Source organism: Scophthalmus maximus, chromosome 8 (genome assembly GCF_022379125.1).
Source record: "Scophthalmus maximus strain ysfricsl-2021 chromosome 8, ASM2237912v1, whole genome shotgun sequence".
Lineage (NCBI taxonomy): Eukaryota > Metazoa > Chordata > Actinopteri > Pleuronectiformes > Scophthalmidae > Scophthalmus > Scophthalmus maximus.
The window spans coordinates 6,558,717-6,579,017 of record NC_061522.1 but is presented as its reverse complement, the minus strand read 5'-3'; the positions used below and the strand labels follow the sequence as shown (position 1 = coordinate 6,579,017).

Genomic DNA, 20,301 nt, shown 5'->3' with positions numbered 1-20,301 from the left:
GCTGCAATACAGTCCCGTTTTCAAGTTGCCTAAAATAACAAGCATGTCCCATTTTGCAATACACATTGTCTCTGAGGTTTTCTTTAAGGTCAATGATCACAAAGTAAAAACAAAACCAATGACTTAGCAGTCAACAGTAACGCAAGTAATCAGTGCAGTAGATAACAGTTAAGTATACAATGGGGTTGAGAGTCGTGCAGCGGCTCCTCCTCTTTGCTATTGGATGCAAATGTGCCCTTTTCAAATGGCAGGTCAAACCTTTATTTTCTGTGCATGTTACTTTGTCGAATCACCTGAGCGGAGAGATAAGAGTCCTCGCCAAGTAAAAGACACGAGGGGAAGAAGCGGCGTCCGCAATCTGTCATTTAGGTCAATATGCCGCATGTCACGGTGTGTGCGTGCACTTTTGGCAACACAGAGAAAGGTCTTTCTTGTGTTGGTTCCCACAGTGATGAGTGGGAATATCCAGACAAGCTATCGTCAACTCTTCTATCCGCCTCCTGTTTCAGCACCTCAAAAGCTGAAGTGTGGCCAAGATCAGACAGGATGAACCCTGAGCCGTGAAAGCCTTAGGGGGTATTAAAACCACTTCATCACCTCGGGAGACAGGAAGCAACGGTTGTCAGGTAAAATTCAGACTGGTCACGGGCGGGAGTCCCGACAAGAACATACATTGGCTGGGTTTTAAAGCAACTCTTATTTTCATTATCAATTAATCTGAAATTGTTTTCCTAATAGTTTTAGTCTATGAAATGGTAAAAGTAGTGAAAAAATGTCTTTAGCAATTACTTAGAGCTCACAAATGTCAAAAATCTAAATATATTCCATTCTCAGTTCAACACAATGATTAGAAGACAGGTGCACGCGCACGATTCACATTTTTCGAATACAAACACAACAGCACTTCTAAGTTTAACGGTTGCTTTATTGAATTTCCACAGCTGCATCACCAGCAGAACTACAGCAACATAGTATTTTGGAAAGTGCAGAAAGGTAAACAATTTTTAAACACAGCCTAGACATACAGAACTAATCTCCTTGTACTGCTCGGCAACAAACCGACATACAGAAACACTTCATTCTGGGGTTTTATTTCTGGGTAAACTTGCACAGTGATAGTGCATTCGGTTGTTTTTGAACATTTGTCAATTGTTAACTTAAAAAGACATTTTCAAATAAAGTGCAAATATAATTCAATTGAACTAACCAAGCACTGAAAATGGTGGAGTCCTAAATACAGAAAACGTCTGTAATCGACCACTTTAACTTCTCAAAGGGAACAGTGTTTTGGAGAAATGTCAGTCAGCCACCCAAGAACATGACGCAAAAGGCTGCACGCATGTCCTGAACAATGGTTAATTTATTCCCGTGGATCCATTTGGGCTCTTCGGAGGAATGTCTGATCCTTAATCAACTCAAACAACTGAACGCATTCAGACAAACATTTCCCCCTATCAAGTTTTCTGCCTTTCCCTTCTCACTGTTATTGGCACAAACGGTATCAGTCTCTCAAGTTTGACACAGATGTACCAATTATTACACTGCAAAAAAAAAAAAAAGATAAATACACACGCAAACAGACAAGCAGTGACCTCAAGTTGAACAATCTTCATTGCTAAATTAAATCACCTAAATAGGCTTTGACCAGCTTGTATCGGTTAGTGGTCGCAGAACAAAAGGGTTTTGATTGTGTCTGTGTATGTGGTGTTCATGTGCTAATGCTGAGGAACGCTTTGTTCATGACATGAGAGTACAGTATGTGGAAACAACATGTGCTTTATAGTGCATAGTGTCTGCAGATGTGTGTGTGTGTGTGTGTGTTTGTGTGTGTGTGTGCGCAGGACATCCTGGGTGCCTGCTGATTGTGTTTGCCTCGTGAACACTTAAAGACATTTTGGTTGACAAGTCGGTTCCGTTTTTCCGACGCAATATCTAACTGTGACAGAGAGCCACGGCAGAGAAACGGACTTCACCTTTCTCTCTCTCCATGAAGCCACGGCACACTTTGGCTGCATCCTGGACATGATCAAGAAAAAGGAAACAGACGGAAATTAGATATGTTTACATATGGAAGTTGATCTCATTTAAAAATACCTAACACTTCAAATGTAAAAAAAAGCTCCAACAGCAGTTCCCAAACTATCCCATTTATGATGGTCCACTTTTGTCAACACTGAGGTGACCAACTCTCCTGCGGAACTGTGAAGGTAGGACATCAATCTAAGTATTAATAGGTAGCTATACTTTTACTTGAGGATTTCAGTTTTTCATGAATCATCACATTTAATGCTTCATTTTCATCACTCATGCACGTGGCTCCCTCTTGTGGTAGCTTGATGTTACAACAACAAAGGGACAGAGTGGACACAAAGTGGGGGAATGTCCACACGTTTACATACCGTGATGAAGGATTCATCTTTGGTGGCTCCGTGGCTCACTGGTCCGTTCATCCTCCCATCTTAAAAAATGAATAAGAGGGTTGGGGATCCAATGACTCCATCCAATGTAAAACACAAACAGGAATGTGCACGACACATAGACATGCTTACCAAATTCATAAAGCTGTCCATTTACATTGGCAAAGGCAATGAAGTGGAAGTTCACTTTGTCGGCTTCCGGCTGTGAAAGTTGAGATATGTGGAGGTGAACAAGGTCATTAAATAAAAGCTTCAGGGAAGACAAACACTGAAAAGCAAATTGTTACCAAACAAAGTCTCACATCTCTGTTGTGCCTAGACCGCACTTCATGCATGGAAGAGAGGGAACATGTATATGGACAGATGGAGAGGTGAAACTGATATGTAATTTTTGTCTAGAAATCATTTCACATAATTCAGTATAAGTTTCAGGTTTATAAAAAATGTGTATGGAAGTACGCTGCAGACTGTAATCTGTGTAACAGTTGATGTCAAGCAGGATGACAGCTCATATGAATCGGGTCAGACAAGGGTCAAACGTCGAGTGGGCCCATAGTTTTTTCGGAAACACTTTATCAGATATCAGTTTTTAGTACAGCCCGTGTTGTGGTGAGGTATCTTACCCTGCACTGGCCCTGCACTGCAACCTCATTGTGAGCCTCACTGATTGCCTGGACAGGAAACAAGTCAGACCATCTCAGTAAATACTGACAGAAGAGATCATTTTTCAGAATACATATTCAGAGATGTTTTCATGGCAACAATACAGATAAGAAATGTAGATTGGAAAACAAAATTAAAAGTTTCAAAGATTTTTATATTAATGACATTACTGTAAATGAAACTCCCCTTTAAAGGATTTAACAGAGTTTGGCGCCCCCAAGTGGCTTTTACATAACACATAGAGATTCTAGAAACTTCAGATTTATTCATGGATTGCTTCATTTATTTCATTAAATTATCCACTTTGTCATTTATTCTATATATTATGTTATCTTCTTATTTGAAACACTGACCATATACACACACAAGGCAAAAAATACAGCAGGCTAGTTTCACTTGTGACGCTTTTAGGCAAAGTAGTCTTGTATTTTACCCTCTGTTGATCAGATTTGCAGAACACTAGTATGTAATAACTGAAACTTCATTCCTTTACATGTAACAGGACATAAAGGAGAATCACCTTGTTATTCTCTAGATTTTTGGCACGGTCATCAGCAGACATGTTTGCAGTCTCATCCAGGAATTTCTTCAGGGCAGAGTCAGTATCTGAAAACACCAAGAGCAACATTAGCTTGATCCATTAATACGCCTTTTGTGTATATCGAGTTGTCTCTCAAATTACAGCGACGTGTGCGACACACACACGCGCGCGCACGCGCACGCACACACGGCTCAATGGAGTCATACTTAGCATAACCCCATAACTCCCCTTATACTATTACTGGATGTCAGGACTTGCAGAACAGCTCTTTTTATTTAAATGTCATAAGAAGTGATGAGATGAAGATGTAGCCGTGGTTTCATCATCTTCAGTTTGCATTTAAACACAACTAGTGTTTTTCAAGTACTAAACAAACAAGTGAAAAAATAACCACTACCTATTTGTAACTATATTTGGCTGTTACCCATTTGTTGGTCTGTTGGTGATCTCTGAATCAGTTCAAATTCTGGCAAATACATGTGAGTCATACACTTCTTTAACAAACATTTTATTTTGCTGAGAGAAAACTTGATTTAAGAATATTGATTGCTTTTCAGCTGTAGGCATTATGCCTGTTTTGAGAATAAATATTTCATATTGATCTCACTATACTAACTGTACCATTATGTATTTCCATTCCACTCACCAAAAGTCAATTTGCTCTTGTTGTTGGCCGCAGCGTGCAGCAGGGCGATGGTGCCACAGGAATTGACGATGGTCTGCTTCAGAAAATAAACCTTGGAGTCTTCGGCAACCTTGTCTGCCTGCTGCTGTCTGAAAGACTCGTGCTGTCATACACGCAGGCGGAAAATAAAACAACCACAAAATCACAAGAGCATTTTCATGGTCATCTGCCCATGAGAAACACACTGTGCAGCCAATTCTGCCCCTTAAAATGAGCAGAAGTTGGAAATTACTGTTCATTTTACAATCACCATACTAGAAATTACATTCAACAAAACCAGACAAAATTACTGGTATGACTCATTTATGAGGCAAGAAAATCTCCAGTAAGGATTATCTGCTTTTCTGTTTAGTCTATATCATGGTAAATAAGGCTGCGACTAATAATCTGATGATAATTGTCCTGGATAATCAATCAATTGTTTTTTTTCCAAGATGACATCATCAGGTGTCTCGTTTCACATGATGACACAATAATATCTTCAATTTTAATACAATGCGTAACTTTACAAATGTCAGAAGCTGAAACAAGAAAATGTTTGGATATTTCTTTTGAACTGCTGATAAGACAAAACAACGCATTCGGAGATGTCAACTTGAAATCTTGGAAACTGTGATCACATATATATATATATTGATACATTTCTATAACATTTTGTAGACCAATTGATGATTTGATCCATTAGGGGTTTCATGTCTAGGTTTCACGGGATCATTAAATTTCACATTGATAAAAAAAAAAAAATAAAAAAAATAAGTGGTAGCATCTGCTGAATCACTTCCTCCATGCCCTCCCTGCATCTCAGCCCCATCACCCGGCCCCGCCCCAGACAGACAGCCAACCAGCCTGTATCTCTGGCTCACCCCACCCTCGGTCACCACCACCACCAGCAGCAGCGACACCACCGCCCCTCCCCGGCCTCACAACACTCCTACCTGTTGTGTCAGTGGGAAGAGCAGCATCAGGCCGCAGCACGGTGTCGGCACGGCGGAGAGCTGCTCACCCTCCAGCCCCAGCACATCCACGAAGCGCCAGCTGTCCCCCACGCCCAGCTTGCACATCATCTGAAACACACACACACAGAGAGAGAGAGAGAGAGAGAGAGAGAGAGAGAGAGAGAGAGAGAGAGAGAGAGAGAGAGAGAGAGAGGGTGAATAAAAAAAAAATCTAATTAAAAAAGGAACGATGCTTTTCAATGGATGTCACATAGTTCATGTTGCAGTGGCGACATCCAGTGATGCTGCAGGAGTCAGGTGATGCTGCGCGGTGTTGGTCCAGCGGGGACCACGCCCTTCAGCCCAGACACAGGGGGCACGCGCACACGCGCTGGGTAGGATGCTGCCGCCCTGCCACCTCATTTTAATATTATATATTACACTTTCTTTTTAACCAAAGACAGTTGACAAGATCCCTCCATTTGAATGGATACCATAGCTACTGTGCGTGGTGGCGTCGCAACGGTCGTCGTAACGGCTCGACTCCAGCTAGCTGGTGTGAAACTTACCCGCCGGTTGACACTAACGGTTACCGACACGTCGCCATTAGCCAAAGAAGAGTCTAACGGCGGCCACCCACCTTGTTCAGCATCTGCAACGACACGGACAAGACACAGCAGGTGAGTAACAATGAAAAGTTATGAAACACGGTTGTTATCCCCCCCCACACACACACACACCTCGGGGTTGATCTCCATGGCGGTCCACTCCATGTTTTCAGCGGTGTTTCGGTGTTTCGGTGCGACTCGGTGCGACTCGGTGGGTTCAGCGTCGTCCCGTCTCTCGGTTGTTGTTGTTGGTTGGCTGACGGCCGAAGTTACCGAGTGTTCACTTTATGCTGCCGGTCGTACCATCTCCCCGGCAGACAGGGGGGTGGCCTCCGCTCGAATCACCGGCTGGTGGACAGGTTTAGGTGGTTTATTGAGAAAGATTAGACAGATTTTAATTGCTAGACTTTGCACTGATACTCTAGAAACAATGATGTTCATATTAAAAGTAGATTTAGGTTAACTTGACTGCAGTCAAACCAGCCCCCCCCCCCAACACAGTTAAACCACTAGCCCCCCACGTTGTTCAGAGGTACTGTGTACACTAAGCATTACGGTAATTAATTTCACAATAAAAGCAAGGTGAAGAAAAACAGAAATGAAAGAAGAATAAACACGTTGCCTAACCCACTTAATTTCACGAATTAGTTATTTTTCTCCCATATTGATATTATTAGGAAACTTCCACAGAAAGGTTTCACTTCATATTAAAAGTAGACCTAACCCTATGGTGTCACCGAGACAAAATCAGGACATTCTGATGTAGAATTTCAAAATTAAAGCCCTCGATAATGTGACAAGTGAACAGTCGGTTTTAAAATCAGGTTAGAATTAAAAGTGAACGTCCTGTTTCCACAGACCAGTGATGTATTCTGGTGTATAATTTTAAAATAGGGACCGTTAAAATCCCAAGACTCCACCCTACCTGCAGACAGCCACTCCTAATTTGACCACACCCTTAAAACTATCAAATCCGGGCCTGCAGGCCCGGATTTTTCCCTCCAAAAAAATTTGGGCAGAACAAAGGGATCAGCGGATGTGAGTTCACATGGACTTTTCACCTTTAAAATGTTTATTTAGTTATATATGTCCTATATTGTCTGAAAGTTAACATTTTGTGTTTGATTATGTTAGCTTCCAGAGTTTAATCGTGAGACTTGAGAGAAAATGTGCAATGCCATATCGTGGATGCATTAATGATGCAAGTCTAATACAACTTACCTATGTTTTCCTTTTTATTATTCCTTTTGTATAGAAAAAAAAATCATTCATCCATCCATCCAATCACCTGTTACCATCTCAACCTACCTTTGTGCAAATAAACAACCTGAACAAACACCACCACCAACAATATTGTTTTTTCAGGGAGTGTACATAAAACATGTCATTTCCTGTTGTCAGTAGGTAGCATGATTATAACAGTGTTGGCATGTAGATGTCTTCAGGCCAAGACTCTTATCAAACATTAAGATTTGGGGAAGAGTGGACAATGTACTTGTGAGTTACAACAACTTACTTTTAAGTTGTTGATGCTACTTCTGCATAGACATGACTAAGCAACAGAGGCAAGAACACTGATCACATTCAAAAGAAAGTGGACCATGTGTGAAAACAATATGCACACTAACTGTGGCAATGCAGGAACATTTATCAGTGTATTAATGTCATGGTATTCTTTTGTAACATCCAATATCAAGAAGGGGATTGGTGGCTATGTGGATTCTCCCTCTTCTTTCTTCCAGATGGCACTATAAACTCTACCACCTGGGTTTCACTAGTATAGTGATTGTAACATGATGACCAAAGTGACAATAAAGTAAATAAATAAATGTGTCAATAGTAATTATAGTAACAATTCACTTTATTTATAGAACACTTTTCAAAATCCAGCAAAATGCTTTACAATAGCAGCACAATAAAACTGATTAGTCATTTAAAACTAATGTTATAAAACCTAAAATCATCAGTTTTAAAATGGACCTCAGGCCCTGACTGCAAACGTCCTCTCCCCTGTGGTTTTCAGGCTGAACAGTCTGTAGTCGGTCAGCAGATTTTTGAATCAGGCAAGTAAAAAGGTTGTTGCACTAATCCAGGCAAGATGAAGCCATGTCAAATTGCCTCTATGTCTTTAGAAGTAAAGAAGGGTTGTATTTTTGAAAATTTTATATCATGGAAAAAAGATGGTACAAACATTGTGGTGTGCGGTTCAAAACTTAGATGGCTATCAAACCTAAAGGCAAAGATTCCTTGCAACAGGCCCAACATGTTCCAACAGGGAGCCAGCAGATGGCAGAATTTGTTTCACCATCTCCTGGGACCCAATAACAAGAATCTCTTTTCTGTTGAAGAAAGTTATTTGACATCCATTTTTTTTTTTGCATCAGAGGCAGTTATTACTAAGCAAACTCAGCATTCCACTAAGCTTTAAAAAAAACAAAAAAAAAAACTATTTGCAGTAGCTACAACATGCATGTTTTATTCATGCAGGCTGGGGGGTGAAGTCAGTTGCAGTGTGTTTATGAAAAAGAGTGTGATTCCCTGTGGGTTGATGGGTTCATATATATACGTCAGAGTGATATGGTAGCAGGTGAAGTATTGTCTATTTGTACTTTTGTTATTCTGGGGGCAGACAAGTAGCGATACAAAATTATTATATTGTTTTCATCTTTTTGATTGCATTTTGAATGCGGATAAAGCAAAAAATCTTAAATTAGTTTGACTCTAAGGAAACAGTGTAGTTATCATGTTTTTCCTCAATAGGTGTTCAGCAGCTGGTAAAAACAACATAATCCGTGTCCGCGAACTTGATAATAATCGTGGTCCTCAGAAGAAAAGGGAAACCAAATATTCACCAATACAAAAGAACACGGTTGTGTATTTATTTTTACAATCAGAACATACAGAAATGATTCACTGTGAGACGTCCACCCGTTCAATGTGTGTGATTGTTTTGTTGACTTACTCAAGTTTTTCCATATGAATTAACAGGTGTTTGGAGGGGATCTTAAAAAAGACGTATTGCCCTAATAAATTAAATATTATCCATCCTCATAAAATGTCTGCTCTTTTTCAGAATACCCACATAATATTAAGTGTATTTTTCCACAAAAACCCAACCCACATTCTGTCTTCTCTCCCTATCTCATTGTGTGTTTAGTGTCTTTGTCAGAATTGATCCGTTGCCCTCAGTTCAGTTTACTTGGTGATTTATTGACGTGGCACGAAGATTCCACACATGCCAAACTGAGGGAAAGAGAATGGGTTGCATTCATGGTGGAAACAATTCAAATCAATTCCATATGTTTCTATTGTGACATTCATTATTTAGTAGGCCTGCATTTTGCCCTCGTCATAACAGTTTTAGAGTCAGTCTCCACCTGATATCAGCTAAGCTCCAAATTTGGTCTGAATGTGTGGCCAGCTTCTGGCCAACACGTCAATATTAATGTGTTTTGTTTTATATTTGACTATTATGTTTATGAATTAATAAACCCTGGTTTTCCTTTGGTTAGTCACAGAAACAGTTACTAAACTATATTTTTTTTTTACTTTGCACATAGCACTGATCAATTGGTCTATATGTTTGTATATTTGTTGTAAACACAACATGAATGATTACATACTATAGTTGTATTGTTTGGATGTTTTCACTTTCAGTAAATAAAATGAAGTAGCTAAACATCTGGAGTATCCTCTTTATATAAAGTCTTCAACGTGGGGGCATTAGCAGAGCGCAAATAGACTTTCCTGTTGTCCTGTGCTCTGATGTACTGGCTTTAAAAGCTGCACTAATCAATATGTTTCATATCAACAAATTATGAAATAACTACGTGTAATGTGAAAGGGTTTCTTTGTATTGACAAACCCATAGATAATTATCTCCCAACTTTGCTGCTCCTCTCAGCTCTATGGAACATTTTTTATGAACGGTTTGGTTTTACAGCCTTTACTGTTTGGGTTCAGTCTTAATCAATCATCAGCCTTGTTTCCAACAGCAGCTGCTGCGGGGAACGACGACAAGAAAGGCTCTGAAAAACTGACTGTACAACACCTGCACAGCCATATACAACCAATAATGCTTTAACTAGACAGAATATACACCCAATAAATATATGAGATTTGAATATATGAAAATCTTTTCCGTACCTTATACAAATGCAGATTTTGTTATGTGCACCTCTTTCCTGCAAACAATGGTGACAGTGTTATGTATCATTACTTAGTCAATGCAAAAAATGTAATTTTTATTTAATCAGGCACAGGAATGCTAATGCTCAAGAATTAGCTTCTTATATTATTTTGAAAGGTAAAAACAAAAACTTTACATCAGTCTACAGGATTTATTATTACATTTTACATTATGATGACACATGTAGCCACAAATACATACCTTAAAATGAAATATAGCTTTAAAGGCAGTAATTTCTAAACTTTTTTACGCACACGGACCCCCATGTATGCCCACACAAACGTGTAAAATACACGCATGTAAGATTTGAATGTACTTTTCTCATTTGTAGAAGGGGAGGGGCCCTCCGCCCTCAAGAGGTTAGTCACTTGGATCCTGGAAAGGTCGTCTTCCAGAGGTCGTCCGCGCCCGGCTCAAAGGCCACCTCCAAAATACAACCAGGAAAATGAATGATGTAATAAACAATCTGGCTGGAGAGGAAGAACGTGAGAAAAAAATGATGTTTAGAATTAAGGTAACAGTAAGGGGTTGAGGTTAGTTATGATGGTTAAGGTCAGGGTAAGGGGCTCAGCAAAGCATCGTGCCAATGGGTGTCTTCGCTGAGATACAGCTACTGTGTGTGTGTGTGTGTGTGTGTGTGTGTGTGTGTGTGTGTGTGTGTGTGTGTGTGTGTGTGTGTGTGTGTGTGTGTGTGTGTGTGTGTGTGTAGCACCAAATTCTCGGCAGTCTCTGTGGGCCCCCTGCAGCTATGATGTTGATTATTTCTTTTATACTGTCTGTGTTCTCATAGTAACTAGCTAGGTAACTCCTACTGTATTCAGGTAGTAAAAAAAAGTTACAGTTAGCCAGCTAGCTAGCAATAGCAGCTGTGTCGATCTCAGCTAGGTAGCTGCTAGCTAGCAGCTCCAGGGTCTCCTAGGGCCCCCTCCCCACCCTTGGGCCCTGGTCCCCCCATGCTACGCCTGCCTGCCTCTGTGTGTGTGTGTGTGTGTGTGTGTGTGTGTGTGTGTGTGTGTGTGTGTGTGTGTGTGTGTGTGTGTGTGTTCATAGGCTATAGATAAAAGGTGAAGAAAAACTTTTCAAGCATCAATACATGCAAAAACTACATTTCCCAGAGTGCATCTGTGAGGAGCAGGGAGCGCGCGCCGCCGGGGTGTGGCTCACGCGCACACACCCACTCATCACGCGCAGCCGCCCAGAGTTTTTCCGAGTGGGTCTCTCTCTCTCCGTCCTTCTTCTCCTCCTCCTCCTCCTCCTCCTCACCGGGTCTCTTCTGTCCGCTCCCCGAGCCTCGTCCTCCGGCTGCAGCTCTGCGGTGAGTTCCCCGTCACCGGTTCACACTTTTACCTGTTGAAGTGGACGTCGGGCGGCATCCTCCAGGTGGGGTGGGGGGGTCACACAGCCCCGGGGGCTGAGGACGGAACAGGACACGGAAGTTTGACAGTTACGTTTGACGAGGCAGAGGAACGTAGAAGTTAAAACGTCTTGAGTTCATTATTCCGACAATGATTAACGGGGCTGTTGTTTCTCTTCTCCTCCTCCACAGACGTTCTTCCTCTTTCCGTTGAATAAAAGCTTCACGACTTCCAAAATGGTGAGTTGTTTGTCAACTTTTAATCCAAAGAAAAACGAAACAAACTTCGTTTTGAACAGGCGACTAATATATAACACTTCCTCAAATAGTCTTTGTGAAGGAAAAAAAATCCGTTATTTATGCAAATCAGAGTGGTTCTTTTTACACTCTGAACTCCAAGACAACGCCCACTTTATTCCACGTTATATAATGAAGACACTGTATATGACTGGTAGGAAGAAGAAGTGAGTAAAAGATGGACAGACAATTCATTCCTTCTCCTTAAACTTGAGATGTTTCACACTTTTCGTTGACGCAACGTTGACTTGAACAGTGAGTTCAGTCAAAGTCAGTCACATCTGTTAAAGATAGAACCACAGGATGGGCTTGGCAGCCGTGTACATGCAGCTGAAGGAAGTTGCCAACTTTAAAACCGGTTTCTGTAGTTCAGCATGTTTTTACAGAGAAATTGACACTTTGACAAATAATAATAATAAGACGAAGAAATTGCATTTATAGAGCACTTTTCATTGCTTGTGACATATCACATATATATATATAATTTTATATATTATACAAAAGTTTTATATTATGCACTTTGAAGTGTGTTAAGTTGTATATCTGCTATGTTTGTGAGGACTTATTTCAGTTAGAAGTGTTGTAGTGAGGTCATCTCTCCCAGTCTCTCTTCAACAGGCTGTTTGAACATTTGTGTTTAAGGTAGAATCAGGTTTTGAGCGAAGGTTGAGGTTGGCGAGGGGCCAGAGAATGGGTTATTTATGTGAGGGTCCGTACAAGTATAGAGAGACAAGTGTGCGTGTGTTTTCAGTGCGCGTGCTTGTGGGGCTGCAAAGAGGTCTCATTTGGGGAAGTTAGGAAATTTAGAGAATGACTCACATTGGCTCTGAGGCGCTATCCCGTCCGGGTGGGTCTCTGTGTGTCTCCACCTCTCTCCGTCTGTTTAATACACCCATTTCCACGTCTCGCCTGGAGTTTGAATCCACCCTCCCGTTCTTCTCTTAAAGGGGAATCAGTTATTTTCCCCTCACGTCAGGGTGGAGTTGGTCCGTCACCATAAAAGATGTGGTTATATTCATGATAATAACCAGCTGTGGTGATGTCACGCGGCTGCTGTCTGCAGGCAGTTTAAACCAAACTCGCAATCATCAGTTTTAAAAGGACTTAAGAAAGATCTTGATTTAAGATGTACAAAAAACCAACAATGAACTGAACTTACTAACCAGTGTTGTCTGTGTTATCAAAGCCTGGTGTTGCTTTTTTCCCCATGTAGCTCCATTGTTGTCCAAAAACTATCAGAAACAAATCAGTGACGGCACCTTTGCACTTGGTGACATGATTAAAAGTTTATTTTGAGGCAATCCCACATAACGTACACTATCCTGGAGCTTTAAATACTCATTTGCAGCTGTTATCCCGACAAATACACTATTGAAAAGTAGTTTGAGTAACATTTGCTTATAATACTGAAGTTTCCACCCGTTTTAAGATTTAAGTCTTCAGTTGGAAAACAAATGGGCCACAGCCAGGATTTTAGAAATACTGTGGTCATAAATTCAAGTAGCCACCCTAATTTAAAACGAACTGAAATAAAAAACTATAAACTATCACCGTGATCTCTGGGTCCTCATGAAAGTCACAGTCCTGATTGTGGTTCGTCAGACATTGTAGGGAAATCAAGTGTTGAGAGGAAGAAGGACTAACAGGACTAACACATTTTTGGCTTTGGTTTTATTATGGGATTTGGGGTGGGGGTGGGTTAATCTGTAAAAAACTAATATCCACATCCAAGCTCTACAATATTGAAAAGCAAAACTACAGTTACTAATAAAATGCGTTATATGACAGTACGATAAGGGACTTATCTTCATAAAAGCATGACTGCATGGATTTTGTGCCGTCTCTATGGTGACATTGGTCCATAAATGTCGCTGGGCAGTGATAAGACCTGTGTGGAGTCACTGTCTGTGCCTTAAAGCAGAGACACTAGTTGTGACAGCCTGTGTTGTCTTGTGGGGAGGGTCAACATACCTGCATCAGACCCCCCTTCCTCCATCTCAGTCATGTCTGAACTAGCTCCATAAGACTCAACCTCTCAAATATAGGAGCTCAAGTTGCGCGGGGCATTCTGGTAGAAATGATCCACATTGTTTACATATCTCCCTGGTGGTTTTTCCGAACAGCCGTCTGCTCTGCACGTTGATTAGATTTTGTTTAACTTGTGGCGATGAGTGAGTTTTTGGGCATTTCTTCCTGCAGAGAAACACAAGAGTCGTGGTTGTTAACAGTAACTTGCTTTTTGGACTCTGCACATGTTTTTCAGGGGTCAGAATTCCAGAGACATTCCCGTGGTTTTCCTCTCCAAACATCTCTTCCCCCTGATTTACAAAGCCAACGCAATGAGTGCGGCATCGACGCAGCACGAAACACTTTCTAGAATCGATCTCGCAGTTAATGTTTTTTCAGCCTTATCAGATTATTAGTCTTTAGTGTCAGTCAGTCTGCTGTTAAATATTTATTCCACATTCTGGGAAATGATTTGCCAGATAATGAAAGAATCCATTTATGCCAGGCATTACAATCTCTCTCATATCCAGTGTGTATGTAGATATCTGATAACCTTTCTACTTGGTATCGGTGTCCCCAGTGAGATCCGATCACTCTGTCCAGCTCATGTCACATCCTCTCACTTGCACTGGTCCAAAAACAACAAAAAAGAAAGAAGATGGTTGTAGGCCATAATGAAGCTGAGTTATTGTGTTTGATTGTTCTCATCTCCACTGCATCTTCAAGTGTCTTGAAAAATCACACTGGATTTTAGCCTACGTTGACCGTGAAGTGAACCCACCGCCGTTCTGTACAAAGTCAGCGGTGTAACCCACTGACCTATACCACACTTGTTTTCAATGTGGGCATGATGTGTCCCTGGAGGTGGTTTGGCTGATGGGATCACAATCCTGGCTGCCTTTACACCTGCACTCTCATGTGGTCCTGCAGAATCCGTTGATAATCCAATCACCCAAAGCGCATTTTAAGGGCGGAGGAGGGGGCGCATGACTTTATGCATGTGAGGATTGACGATTGATGCCTCTGAGTTTTATATATTTAGTAGTTTAACTTTTGAAAATCTGTCCACATCTTCCATGTTGCAGGCCACTGTGAAAGCCAGCGGAAACTTCAATGCCAGTGCGGATGCTGAGGTCCTGCACAAAGCCATGAAAGGGCTGGGTAAGATGCTGCTTGTGTGTGTGTGTGTGTGTGTGTGTGTGTGCACACTGGGTATTTGCTGTCAGCAAAGTGTTATCTGATGTGCTGAGGGCACGTCAGTCTGTAGTACTCCTCCAACAGACCAATGAGAGAGTGTTATTCGGGGAGTTCCTCTCTGAACAGTGACCGTAGTAATCCCTGGTGTGTGTGCGGAGCTCAACCCTGGCAGCAGTGAGTCAGAGACACGTGAGCAGAGAGCAGAAACCTGACACGCATCACTGTGACCAAACACACATGCTGTCCTGCTCTGAAGGCTGTTATTATGTGGACGGAATACTCAGACAGAGTTTGCTCACTTTTATATTATGCGTATATACCACATGAGAATAGTTGTAAACACTTGCTGAGTAACCATGGTGCTTGTTGCCGTAGGGACCGATGAGGATGCCATCGTGCAGCTGTTGACGGCTCGCAGCAACGCCCAGAGGCAGGAGATCAAGGCCACCTACAAAACTCTGTTTGGAAAGGTGGGACTCCCTCGTGATAACATGACAACACACATAACATCGCAGACCACAATCAAAGACATACCTGTTATACCTTTATACCTGTTCCAAACTGCCAGAGCCAAAGTCTGCGTATCCATAGAGTGTATATAAAGTTGGACGAAATGACAGCTCCCCAGAAGTGAAGCCAAATCATCTTGATCGCCCCCTGGTGGCGATAAACCCCTCTTTCTCAGAGTTCAACTGTTATTCTGTAGATAAATAAACATCTGTATCTCTTTGCTTTTTACCTAACGCACAATGAGATGACACCACCAGAAACAACACTGAACTGGACTTAGCCCCAGCTGCACGCATAGTTGAAGAAATAAGAAGCGAATATTCAAGAGTTACATGAGAAGACTGCTGCCATTCACATATATCTGTATGACAGGAAACTCTGGCCAGGAAACAATTATCCCAGCTTTCATTTTTATCTACCAAAGCATAAAAATGACAGACTGTGGTTTTATCGGGGGGTTATGTGCCAGATTATTTCTGACGGGTTTAGCAATTTTTTTTGTTTACCTCTGTTTCCAGCCTGCTGCCAGAAGTGTGTCAGAAAAATATTGTGAGCTGATGGAAGAGGTTGCAGGAATAATAAATAGAGATAACATCAGCACAGTAAACACTGTGTAATGTCACTGCGATTTATGCATTACGTTCACCTTAGTCATGTTGTCCAAGGAATCTCAAGGGTAAGCAGTCTTTATCTGAGCCGCAGAGATCCTGCACTTTGTCTGAAGAAGGGGCCTGTGCCTGAAACATTACCTGGGTGGTAATTTAAAAGTTTGTCAGAGCATCAACTGGTGTGCAGACGTCCAGTGGTATCACTCTTCTCATTTATCTCTCAGCAAGAAGTTGATTTGTGTATTTCATAAAATGTCAATCCAAACCAAATCCATGATATTCCCACACTTCAAAGTTGAGCAGAAAACTGTGTAAAAAGAAAATCATCCCACAAAAACATTTACTACTGCAATACTATTCTGAAAGTTTGGACACAAAAACATGTGGTTGTGCAAAAGTAGTCATGACAAGAATTAATGAACAGCTTGATAAATAAATTAAAACACTGCCACTTTCTTCCCTACAGGTTTTGAGAGTGACATGTCTGAGTGTCACACACAACAAATGTGAAAATTATAAAAAAAATAAAGTCCCAAGCTCAGGATTTATGCTGCACAAGAGCTGAACATACTGTATCTCTATTACAGGATCTGGTCAGTGACCTGAAGGGAGAGCTGGGGGGCAAATTTGAGACGCTGATTGTGGGTCTGATGACCGCCCCCATCGCTTATGATGTGACGTCGCTTCGCAATGCAATCAAGGTAGGTGTCCAGATGTGGACAGAGAGACCGGATACAGCTGGACATTAAAGTGCGAGGTATGTGACATTTCCCACCTTTGACCTCCAGGGGGCAGGAACAGACGAGAAGGTGCTGGTGGAGATCCTCGCCTCCAGAACGGCTCACCAAGTGAAGGCCATCTCGGCTGCTTACAGACAGGGTAAAAGACACACACACACAAAGACACTAACACTGCATGATAAGCTCACTTGAGATGATAAACATGTTGATGTCCTGTTTAGTTTAGCTTATCGCGATTTGATCAGTTTTTCAACTACCCATTCGGGACGTAGATACAGTTAAATATTCATGAAAACAGGAGTAACAAAGTCAAAGTGAGATGAAGATACTAAGTTATTGTTTTGAATAAATCTAATACTGACTCTTCTCACAAATTATCTTCAAATATATATTTAATAAAGTTTAAAATGCTTCACAATTCCCCATAGTTTCTGGGGGGGCTGTAGTATAATGAAATACAGTTCAACAGCACCACGAACTGCATCCTCCGAAATGATCACACAGTTGAATCTAAACCTCTGAAACAATTTCAATAAAAGCTAAACATTCAAACCTTCACAGAGGTGGAATACAATTTACAGGACTAAGAATGCATTGGTTTTAGCTAGGTGTACCTAATAAACTGACAACAACTGAGTGTTTGAGAGATGTGGTGATCATATGCATTTTCTATCAGTGATAAGGGATGCAAAGTTAAGTCCACATTGGCTGCTGCCCCCCCCCAAAAAAATTAAGACAATATGTATATGATGTGTCTTTGTGTGTTTCCCTCAGAGTATGATGACGACCTGGAGGAGGACGTATCTGGTGACACTTCAGGTCACTTCAAGAGACTTCTGGTTATTCTGCTGCAGGTAAACCTCATCTCTCCTCTCCTCTCCTCTCCTCTCCTCTCCCCCTCTCCTAACAGAAAGGTTTCTGTCTCTCCTCAGGCAAACAGGCAGAAGGGGATCCAGCAGGGAGAGATCGAGAATGATGCTCAGGTGAGTCAGCTGTTCGTTGCTGCTCTGTAAATATTTCTGCTCTTGACCCATCAATGGTTGTCTTTGTTGTTTTGTTCTGAGGGTGTGACCGTCACATGTTTGTGGCTAGGATCTAAATCTGCTTTGAGCAGGATGAGGACTGTGTGTTTAAGCAGTGGGGAAGGCAGTTTGAATGAATGATGTTGTGACACCCTCTAGTGGAGGGGGCGAGTACAAGCTCTCTCAAAATATCTTGTTTGTATCGAAAAGAAATTAAAAGTACTGGACTTTCTTCTATGTATCAGCATGATTCAGCCTCAGAAGATAATCAAAAGTAAGGGTGGGTCATATATCATGAGGCAAGATAAATATGTCTGCCGTCAGACATTTTATGATATCTTATAGATTGAGTTAGATCAAACCCCATCAAAGGGTCACAGCATTGCAAGTCACATGAGGATAAACAGGATGGAAAATAGAAGGAACATGTTTCTTCAACAACGTGCTTCTAATCTTTGTAAAATATGCTTTACATGAAAAATCTGGAAGTTAATCTTTGATACCAGCTGAGATAAGTGTGTGACATCACATAAATACATTTTTACTGGCTGTGTTGTGATAGTAAATTATAAAACAACATTTTTGTGAAATGCTCCTTTATGATTGGATTTTGAAGCACAAACAAAGTGTGATGAGAACAATTATTTGTGGTCGTAGGCCCTGTTCAAGGCCGGAGAGCACAAGTTTGGCACTGATGAACAATCGTTCGTCACCATCCTGGGAAACCGCAGCGCCGAACATCTCAGAAAAGGTATGCGTGTAGTGTTGCAGCAAAAATTTAAAAAGCTGCTGAAATAATTTTGCAGTTTCACATATAATCAGACTAATTCGGCACCTGTTTGTTTCAGTGTTTGACGCCTACATGAAGCTGTCTGGATACGAGATGGAGGAGAGCATCCAGAGGGAAACATCTGGAGGCCTGAGGGACCTGCTTCTCGCCGTGGGTAAGAAAAGAAGTTCAAACTGCAGACTGGTTCTTCATCTGTGACTCAAAACAACAACATTTTTAAAAATTCTTACCCATCGTTTCTCTTTGTCCTCTGTAGTGAAGTGTGCCCGGAGCGTTCCAACCTATTTTGCTGAGACCCTGTACTACGCCATGAAGGTGAGACATCAAACAGCTGAGGAGGTTTAGAGTGTGTGTGTGTGTGTGTGTGTGTGTGTGTGTGTGTGTGTGTGTGTGTGTGTGTGTGTGTGTGTGTGTGTGTGTGTGTGTGTGTGTGTGTGTGTGACTTGTCTTGACAAGTATATATCACTCTTGTGTTTAACCTATTTCTCAAAAACATATCATTGTGATATTGGTTGTAATGACACATAATAATGTTGATACTGATGCTAGAAAGATTCCTTCTCACATTGATGATTTGTTCATAAACACAGAAACATATTTTCTTAACATAGATGTAGCAGTTATGTCAAAAGTGTCTTAAGTGCAGAAGGTCATTATGACATTAATACTTAATTTACGAAAAGTTTCGTGATTTTTATAGTTTCCCTATTTTCTGATGAACTACATCACATTCCTGAATTATTTTGTGCCTTTTTAATGCTTTTAGTTCCAGATTATCAATTTGTAATCATTTTTCTATAATTAAAGTAACAAATTGATTTTTGCATTCTCTGGGTGCTTTCTTTGTTAAATAAGATTTACTGGGGAATATCAACTGGTTTTTGATAACGTGATGCTACGATATTAAATGTTGTTTATGTCTGTGGGGCACAGACTGGTGATATGTTCATGTGTTTGTCTGTTGCAGGGCGCAGGTACTGACGACAACACTCTGATCAGAGTGATGGTGTCTCGTTGTGAGGTGGACATGTTGGACATCAGATCTGAGTTCAGGAGGTTGTTTGCCTGCTCTCTGTATTCAATGATCAAGGTATAATCATTAAGACATTGCATTACACACACACACATACACACACACGCACACGCACACACACACACACACACACACACACACACACATCCTTTTTTCTCTTTCTTAAATGTTACTGTGTGTTTCTTCATAACAGGGAGACACTAGCGGGGACTTACGTAAGGCTCTACTGGTGCTCTGTGGTGGAGAGGATGCGTAACCACGGCAACAAGCGATGATAGGAACCACACCTGAGGGGCCTCTTCATTCCCAGGCTCCCTGGGACAAAAAGCAAATGCAGAGTCACAGTTCATTACAACAGAACTTTCTCATGTCTGAGACACGGCCCCGTCAGGTCTGTGGGTCCATGATTTCAAATGTTGCAGCTAACGTTTTGTTCATGTCCACACTAATGCAGCTTTTGGTCGACTAATATCTTCAAAATAGCTAATGTTTTGTCATTTATAATTCCCTTTGTTTTGTATGCACATTGTATGGCAGAACCAATATGCTACAATAAAAATTTAATTTGATGAAGTGCTCTCTGAATTACTTCTTTCTCTGAAGCTTTCCTCCAGCCTGTGTACTGTAGTTTCTGTTGGGACACGCACTGACCACTCTTGTCCACTAGAGGGAGCAGGGAGCGATACACCGCTTTAACAGAGCTGA

General features: G+C 41.3%; 2 protein-coding genes and 1 long non-coding RNA gene across 4 annotated transcripts; 1 reads left to right on the top strand and 2 right to left on the bottom strand.

Moving 5' to 3' along the window:
* Positions 1–907: 907 nt before the first annotated feature.
* On the bottom strand, positions 908–6,181 carry uchl1 (ubiquitin carboxyl-terminal esterase L1 (ubiquitin thiolesterase)). Of its 2 annotated transcripts, XM_035637351.2 has the most exons (10): positions 5,982–6,181; positions 5,882–5,893; positions 5,242–5,370; positions 4,268–4,409; positions 3,601–3,686; positions 3,041–3,088; positions 2,550–2,619; positions 2,400–2,458; positions 1,974–2,016; positions 908–1,541 (listed from the first exon to the last, which is right to left on the bottom strand). In XM_035637351.2, the coding sequence occupies exons 1-10, from the start codon at positions 6,012–6,014 to the stop codon at positions 1,537–1,539; spliced, it is 627 nt and encodes a 208-aa protein (XP_035493244.2). In that variant the 5' UTR covers positions 6,015–6,181; the 3' UTR covers positions 908–1,536. The 2 variants fall into 2 exon arrangements, with proteins under 2 accessions (XP_035493244.2, XP_035493243.2); XM_035637350.2 differs by having other exon boundaries at positions 908–2,016; positions 5,982–6,175.
* A 1,073-nt stretch (positions 6,182–7,254) lies between these two features.
* LOC118312616 lies at positions 7,255–11,062 on the bottom strand. The gene is made up of 3 exons (XR_004794256.2): positions 10,355–11,062; positions 9,996–10,033; positions 7,255–9,092 (listed from the first exon to the last, which is right to left on the bottom strand). It is a non-coding gene; the product is annotated as an uncharacterized LOC118312616 (long non-coding RNA).
* Positions 10,469–20,165, top strand: anxa5b (annexin A5b). Its single transcript, XM_035637347.2, has 14 exons — positions 10,469–10,523; positions 11,154–11,353; positions 11,585–11,632; positions 14,782–14,857; positions 15,269–15,363; positions 16,599–16,712; positions 16,800–16,890; positions 17,526–17,605; positions 17,684–17,734; positions 18,431–18,524; positions 18,622–18,717; positions 18,820–18,878; positions 19,531–19,653; positions 19,790–20,165. Exons 1-14 carry the CDS (start codon positions 10,484–10,486, stop codon positions 19,850–19,852), a joined length of 1,230 nt encoding a protein of 409 aa, XP_035493240.2. The 5' UTR covers positions 10,469–10,483; the 3' UTR covers positions 19,853–20,165.
* The last annotated feature ends 136 nt before the right edge of the window (positions 20,166–20,301 follow it).